The sequence below is a fragment of the Blastocystis sp. subtype 4 genome, assembly GCF_000743755.1.
Source record: "Blastocystis sp. subtype 4 strain WR1 chromosome Unknown seqid_0528, whole genome shotgun sequence".
NCBI lineage: Eukaryota > Bigyra > Opalinata > Blastocystidae > Blastocystis > Blastocystis sp. subtype 4.
The window spans coordinates 1-7,432 of NW_014569019.1; the positions used below are offsets into that span (position 1 = coordinate 1).

The 7,432-nt window shown below is 40.7% G+C and overlaps 6 protein-coding genes across 6 annotated transcripts; 4 read left to right on the forward strand and 2 right to left on the reverse strand.

The window, feature by feature from the left end:
* JH06_5381 (hypothetical protein) lies at nt 1-1,171 on the reverse strand (the record flags this gene model as incomplete). Its single annotated transcript, XM_014669494.1, has 5 exons — nt 1-248; nt 278-537; nt 584-984; nt 1,017-1,069; nt 1,109-1,171. Coding segments are annotated over 5 exons (1,025 nt in total), but the record flags the coding sequence as incomplete, so codon positions are not given.
* A 448-nt stretch (nt 1,172-1,619) lies between these two features.
* Nucleotides 1,620-2,296, forward strand: JH06_5382 (u3 small nucleolar RNA-associated hypothetical protein; the record flags this gene model as incomplete). The annotated part of the gene is made up of 5 exons (XM_014669495.1): nt 1,620-1,706; nt 1,757-1,845; nt 1,876-1,996; nt 2,027-2,132; nt 2,163-2,296. The coding sequence occupies 5 exons, from the start codon at nt 1,620-1,622 to the stop codon at nt 2,294-2,296; spliced, it is 537 nt and encodes a 178-aa protein (XP_014524981.1).
* A 253-nt stretch (nt 2,297-2,549) lies between these two features.
* JH06_5383 (u3 small nucleolar RNA-associated protein 15-like protein) lies at nt 2,550-3,254 on the forward strand (the record flags this gene model as incomplete). Its single annotated transcript, XM_014669496.1, has 5 exons — nt 2,550-2,603; nt 2,631-2,831; nt 2,862-2,941; nt 2,972-3,072; nt 3,103-3,254. 5 exons carry the CDS (start codon nt 2,550-2,552, stop codon nt 3,252-3,254), a joined length of 588 nt encoding a protein of 195 aa, XP_014524982.1.
* A 580-nt stretch (nt 3,255-3,834) lies between these two features.
* On the reverse strand, nt 3,835-5,024 carry JH06_5035 (alcohol dehydrogenase; the record flags this gene model as incomplete). The annotated part of the gene is made up of 4 exons (XM_014669497.1): nt 3,835-4,338; nt 4,369-4,683; nt 4,755-4,854; nt 4,885-5,024. The coding sequence occupies 4 exons, from the start codon at nt 5,022-5,024 to the stop codon at nt 3,835-3,837; spliced, it is 1,059 nt and encodes a 352-aa protein (XP_014524983.1).
* A 20-nt stretch (nt 5,025-5,044) lies between these two features.
* On the forward strand, nt 5,045-5,842 carry JH06_5036 (hypothetical protein; the record flags this gene model as incomplete). The annotated part of the gene is made up of 4 exons (XM_014669498.1): nt 5,045-5,209; nt 5,239-5,342; nt 5,371-5,716; nt 5,747-5,842. The coding sequence occupies 4 exons, from the start codon at nt 5,045-5,047 to the stop codon at nt 5,840-5,842; spliced, it is 711 nt and encodes a 236-aa protein (XP_014524984.1).
* Nucleotides 5,843-6,778: 936 nt separating this feature from the next.
* On the forward strand, nt 6,779-7,231 carry JH06_5037 (leukocyte cysteine proteinase inhibitor 1-like protein; the record flags this gene model as incomplete). The annotated part of the gene is made up of 3 exons (XM_014669499.1): nt 6,779-6,898; nt 6,929-7,015; nt 7,046-7,231. 3 exons carry the CDS (start codon nt 6,779-6,781, stop codon nt 7,229-7,231), a joined length of 393 nt encoding a protein of 130 aa, XP_014524985.1.
* Between the last annotated feature and the right edge of the window lie 201 nt (nt 7,232-7,432).

A 7,432-nucleotide genomic window follows, 5' to 3' on the forward strand; every position in this document is an offset into this window, starting at 1 on the left:
ATAGCACGATCATCATCCAAACGCATTGCCAGATCCTCCTCGCCATGAACCAACTCCACTTCCATCATCTCCTCACTCACTTGAACTGCATGATTGAACACCAGCTCCACACGACCATTCTGAGGTACAGTAGTGTTGGATGCAATCTCATTCACTACTCGCAAGGGTGACTCCACATCAAACACCACTGGCATCTTAAATGTGTACTCATTCCCAGCACGATCCACGAATATCACTTCAGCATCTCCCTACACTCAAGACCCATCTTCAGTCCTACCGAACCCTCTACGACCACTTCAAAAGTATTCACAAAGCCTTCCTTGACGGTAGCTGAGACCACCACACCACTGAATGAAACCACAGTAGCAGGTTCATTCAGAGTCAGTACCAACGTCTTGGTATTCTCCTCCTCTAGCATGGAGTACAGATACTGTGTGTTTACCAAGTAAGGAGCTTCATCATCGTAGATACAGCCATTCAACACACCACTGCGGAGACGCAAACCACGTTCAGATTGCAACTCACGACGAAGAATTACTTACTGCAAATGAAGCCTTTTCAGATGCAGGCGAGACAGTGAAACGATATGTAGTCGCATCCACCTTCTCGATTTCGCCTTTCAGAGAACCATTCTTGATCAACACATCTTCTAGTTTCAGATCCACTGCTTCTGCAGCTGAAGTCTCAGAAAGAGGGACAGAAGCATAGAACTGAAGAGTCACTTCCACATCTCCCACTTGACTATAGAAGGAAGGTGTCAACACAGCTGATAGACTTTCACGTGTATTTGAAGCAGGGAAAGTAGCAGACTCTCCATAGGGAATTGTCACAGTCTTATCCCAAGCAGCTGTTGTGTAAGAAACTGAACAATCACCTTCTGTCCTCAAACACTGAACAAACAAATCCAAATCTGGCTTATTTGGAAGATCGATATTTCTAAACTCTCCTTCCACATTTATTTTCTCAGTAGTCGTACAGTTTGTGCTAATCGTTCAAAGGAGTTCAAACACACTTACCAAGACCCTCCCTGACAGTCTAAAAACCAGAAATTCACAGGACCTGACTCTACCTTCACATCCACTACACACTGAACGAAACGAACTCAAACCCCACCTGCGTTTGACAACACCAAAACCAGTCCAATCAATACAACAGATATCAGATTCTTCATTTTCACGACTCCTTGATTGATTGTTAATGAGAATTGGATAGAACAAGAATTGGTATCAAATCGATATAAAGGGTCCTTATTAATCTGTAATATATAGAGAAAATGGGTATGGGTCATTGTTTTGTATTTAGGTGATCAAATAGAATTCATTTCTCTTGTCTTCCTTGAATTCGAATGCAGGGAGTTGAGTACAAGCGTCTTCCTCCAAAGCGAGTTCCAACAACTCGTAGTTCGAATACTCCGGAGAGTATAGATGATTACGTGATTTGATGAAATAGACTTGTATTGGAGGGCATTTCGGAATATTTCTGAAGTGAAACTTGTTTCTTGTAGTTGCCTGTTGATAAGGAGATAGAGTGGACCTGTGAATCATATCTGTTTTTCTCCAATATCCCCTTACCATTACGTTGTATCTTCAGGAACAAAGAATGAGTTGTTTGTATGAGTGATGTGTAGTGTAATTCTGTATTCTGGAGAAAGTCGTCAGAAGATTAAGAGTTTCTCTCGATTCCTTGATATTGCTTATTCTGGTATTGTCTTTTGTGGTTGGTTGAGTTAATAGGTAATTTTCGAGGAGATGGAAAGTTGTTAACAGCTGGAGACGAAAAGGGAAATATCAAAGTGTTTGATGTGGAGACAAAGACGATGTTGCGTCAGAATCAACCACATTCCTCGTATTTGTGAATGATAATGATGACTCTCAGAGCTGTTCATTGTGTTGATTTCCATTCTGCAACCCAGCTGGTTTCAGGAAGTGATGATAAGACTCTCTGTTTGTATGATATTCCCACAAATATGGTTGTAAATACGTACCAGGGTCATACTGTGAGAATGTGTGGATTGAGTAATAACTAGGATTATGTGCGTTCAATTAGTGTGGGATGTGAAGGAGTGAATGGCGATGTGATTGTGAGTGGCAGTTTTGATCACTGTGTGAAATTGTGGGATCTGCGTATTGATCGTATGAATGTGAGATATGAGTGATGTCTAGCGGACCGAGCCTGCGTGATGACTCTTTCAACACCTCATCCTGTATCTTCTGTTCTCCAACTCAGTTCTTCAGTTGTCTTGGCAGCTAGTGACAACAGTATCATTGTATTTGATGTATTGGGTACTGGAAAGTGAGATTGAGTGGAAGGATTAATCATAGACAATTGGAGCGTCTGGTGTTTCATCAGAAGGCAGTAACATGTCTCTATCACTACTCCTGTCCTGCATATGATAAGTCTCGGATTCTCTCGTCCTTGATGGTGCTGTTCGTGTGATTGATCCTCTCACTTACACGGTACTTCACAACTTCAAGTTCCCTGATCCTGTTCTCTCTGTGGCTGTGTCTGTAGGCATTTTCTTGCTCTTTCATCTGTAGCCTGGGAATGTGATGGCTGTAGGTACTTCAAGTGGCATTCTCTCCACACGTGTGCGCAATGAGGTGGTGTTACGATTGATTTGTGATGAATAGAACACTACAGAAGAGGAAGAACAGCCCACCATTCTCCCTGGAGCCTTCTTTGCTCGTGCTCCAGCAGTAGAGAAGCGTGTTCGACCTGAGATTGAAGCGAAGAAGGTGGAAGTGGCTGCTGAGAAGCGGAAGAAACTCACAAAATGGGACCAGTATATGCGTAAGTTCGAGTATGTAAAGGCACTTGATGCCGTGTTGTCTGTAAGTGTGAGTGATAAGAGTGATAACTAGTCCCGGAGTGTGAGAGATATTATTGCACTGATTGAGGAGTTACATGCTCGAAGTGACTTGCCAATTGCTATCAAAGGACGGTGAGACTGAGGAACATGAATCATGGATAGATCAGATAAAGAGTTAGAACCTTTGATTTCGTTTGTGACATTCTATATATCAGATCCATTGTATACCAACACACTGGTAACAGTTGCCACACTCATTTTGGGTTGGGGTGTTGGAATGGGTTGATGGATAGATTTGTATGCAGACCAAGTGGGAAAGAGTTCATTGATTGACTCCCAATTGCTAAAGTTGAAACAGTGTTTGGATACGGAGATTGAGATGCAACAGAATGTATTTTCAGTGATGGGTATGTTGGATTCGATAGTAGCGAATTCTGAGAATTGAATAGTCCTTTTATGTTGTTGTGTTTGTTGAGAAAGAGTTGAAAGGATGTTAATATGGAGATGTGTGAAAGAAGAAACAGAGGTCCCATGGTGTAATGGTTAGCACTCAGGACTCTGAATCCTGCAATCCGAGTTCAAATCTCGGTGGGACCTTTCTTTTCTCCATTCACGATTGTCCTTTTCTCAAAACTGAAAGATGCAAGCAGTGAAGAAGATCATTAGTGTTGAGTTTGAGGTTTTTGGAAAGGTTCAAGGTCAATTTTGACTGCACAAGTCATAAGTAGGCGTATATTTTCGAAAATATACGCAGCTCCAAGCAACAAATCTTAATCTCGTTGGATGGTGCATGAATACTACAAAGGGCACAGTAACTGGCATGTTTGTCTGTTGACTCGTATTCCATTCTAGAATGCAAGGACCACGTGATAGAATTGATGAGATGAAAATTTGGTTGCAAAAAACGGGTTCACCAGCTTCCAGAATCGATCAAGCGGTGTTTTCCAATGAAAGAGACATTGAGGAATATGAGTTCTCAGATTTCTCTGTTCATCGTGAATGATTTATTTGTTCCAACAAATCATTTAGTCAATGTTCTCTCCATCCCACACATCCTCCCAGGTCTGAGGAGAAGGAAGGAAGATGTATCCAGTGCAATAACGATGTCTCTTGTCCATCGAACGGATCTCCTTCATTTCCTCCTCAGTCAACTCAAAGTCGAAGATCTTCGAATTGGCCTCGATACGACCAGGATTCGTGGACTTAGGAATGCAAATAGTGCCTCTCTGAATAGCCCAACGAATCATAATCTGAGGACTAGTCTTTCCATGAGCCTCGGCGATCTTCAAAAGAATAGGATCTTTCATCAGAGGAACTGTATCCTTAGAGTTCACATTACCAGCTCCTCCCAAAGGATAGTAAGCAGTAACAGCAATACCGTGCTTCTTGCAACAGTCAAGAAGCTCCCACTGCTGAAGATGAGGATGGAGCTCAACCTGCAATACAGCAGGTTTAATAGTACAGAAGGAGAGGACCTCTTCAATCTTCTTGCTAGAAAAGTTCGAAATACCAATAGAATGAACCAATCCCTAAACATCACTCTCTTCAACCAAAACTACTCTCTTCACGAACTCCTCCATCTTGGCCCAAGTGAGCTTCATATTCTCAATATTGTATCCAAGACGATAGTCAGCAGAATCAGGTACAAAACCAGTGTAGTTGAAGAAATAACCTTCATTTCTCTTCTTATCCTCATCGGCAGGGAGGTTAAAGAATGTAGGCCAATGAATTAAATACAGATCAATGTAGTCGAGCTGAAGATCCTTGAGACACTGCTGAATGGCCTTTTCCATGTCTTCTGGCTTCCAATCACAGACCCAAAGCTTCGTGGTCACAAAGAGCTCTTCTCTTTTGATCACTCCCTCGTCGAGACACTTCTTAATACCAGCACCGACGGCAGCTTGGTTTCCGTGATATGTTAAGAAATCGAATTAATCTTTACAACAAAGGATATATAAAGAGAGGCAGTATCGATCATTCTATATCCAGATCTGAGTGCATGTTCGACTGCAGCTTGACACTCCTCGTTAACGGAGTTGTACGTGCTATGAATGAACTCTCAATAATCCTGTTACCCCAGTCCAAAGATAGGCATTTTGTATCCAGAATTCAAAGTAAGCGTAGTATCCATATTGTTCACAGAAAGAATTAATGACATGATATGGAGAGTTTCTCCATTGGGATCCCCAAGATTAATCCAAATAAAGGGATTCATCACCAAAACTGGAAAAACGAATGGCCACTGAGTCTGAATTTGAAGCCGTTGTGTCTGAAGCTGATATAGAAGCTGGAGTGCTTCCTATGTCTGGAAACATTGCTACACCTGCTCCAGCTACAAGTGACAAAACACAATCGATTTCTTCTGGTTTCAATCTTCTCAACTTTTCTGGACTACAGCAAGTATGCGTTTTTTTCATCTCTGAGTTTAGTACTTCGATATCACCACAGATGACATCATTAATCGTCTGCAGGCGTCGTTATTCCTATGGAAGCAAGAAAATGCACTTTCCATCATTGAAAAGAAACCTGACTTGTAATTCTCTTTGTTGGGTATGATATAGATATGTACCAGTGTGGGGAAGCATTCTAGTTGCTACATTACTGCGTATTGGGTATGATGGTCGCAATACATATGATTTCTTTTTTGATTTCTACTGGCATGATCTCCTGTTTTTGGCATTCATTTCTGCATCCCTCTGGGTCATTTCAGTGTATCTAGGCGATTCTATTAGCTTGTTTTCGTGCATCTCTTTTTCTTCGTATGTTACCCTCGGATCAAATCTTGTTTTTGTCCTTCTGAAATTCATTTTCAATATTGGAAAGAAGAACTTATTCCACATTTATTGTGTATTATCTTTAGCTCTCATTGGTGGCATGTGTTACTTCTCTCTCTACGAAAGACTTGCAGTTACTCTTCTCTCTTATGTTGATTTATAGGACCTAAAAGGTACCATAGGAAAATGTTGTTGTGTTGCCTATGCTCTGATTGCCTATATCTTCCTCCTCATTCAACCTTCTTGGTATCTGAAATAAATATTATCACTCTAACTGACTTGTGATTATTTCTATGTTTGTTAGGAGGATCGGTTATTCATCAAACAAGCCATCAATTGAATGAGATCGTATGTGATGCCGAGACCCGTCGGTCATGTGATGAAGAAACTGAGATAGTAATATAAACTCGATCTGACTCCTTTGTCAGACAATCTGTACTCATATCGCGAATATCTCTCTTACAGAGAGGACATAATGGGTGAGTTCTAGAGGAATGAGAAAGATAATCAAACCTCACAGTATCCATTCTTCGATGCAGGATCGGTGAAAGACATGTTCGCATGCATTCAATTTCTACATTGGAGAACAGAAAATCTGGATACAACAAGATCTGAACTATCTGCAAAGGTCTCAAGACACACAGCACATGAATCATCAAGAGAAACTCCTTCCATGGATCGAATCTACTCGTGATTTGTGATTGATACAGTTACATCATTCTTTCCTATCTGCGTGTAGTAATTGCGAAGAGTATCCACTGTCACTTCACCCGAATAGATAGTGGTGGATCTAGAACCCCATCTACACTCTAACATATCTAAGAAAGAATACGGATTACGACCCGTCCGATGATACTGAAAACAAGCATCTACTCCAAATATCACTAATCGAATAGTTAGTCCAAGTGCTATTGCAGAGAGAATTCCTAGTTAATATCCTTTTGATTTCGTTACCTAGTAAAGTCATTACCACAATGGTAATCATTGTATCAAACAAGAAAAACAAAACCCAGTAATTGTGAATTCATGGAAACCATTATCACTCCGGGATAATCATCTTCTGGACAGCATGGAGTACCTTCAATACAGCTTTCTTACACCAATGACACTCGTGTAGATCAACAAGAGATGTCGTGTTGTCGATGTCGTGTCAATAGGTGTTAGTTCATTTATTCTTTAATAGATTTGTTATCTAATGAAAGCGTACTCTCTTATATTGGTGTTTGTTCTCTTGGCGATAGGTCTCTCTTGGCAGAACAAGTTTGTTCCTCCAGGAGGGGTATTTCCAATTCCTGTTAACGATTATGTGATTATGGTAACCATTTTGCTTCATCCTCAAAGATAGTATGCTGATTCTGTGCGAAAGGAAGTGGAGAATTACATGGGTAAGCAACTGGAAATGTACACTCCAGAGTCTGCACTTGGTCAAGTTGTATGATACAGATTTGGTTGTGAACAGTAGGTTAATGGGATGATGTTGTATGTGAAAATGAGAATTGGACAGAATGAAGCTATTTTCCTTAAAATGTTGATCATTTTGTGGTGCTTTATTCTTAGTTTAAATCGATTAAATACAATCAACCTTGTCTCCATGAGGACGAATATAACAGCAAGTGAACCTCTGACATATTTCTTTTGTGTTTGTTAACAAAGAATTCAGAATCGGAACACATCCTTCAAGCGATCTTCCATACCCAGATTCTCAATGGACACTGTTGATTTTCTATTCTCTGTAGGTAAGAAAGGACCTACAGGTAACTGAGGTCCAGGTGCTGGTTCAGAAGTGGTATCTATTCCAGTGATTGATCTACATTTCATCATATTCGTTCATATCTACTTATAGAATCGT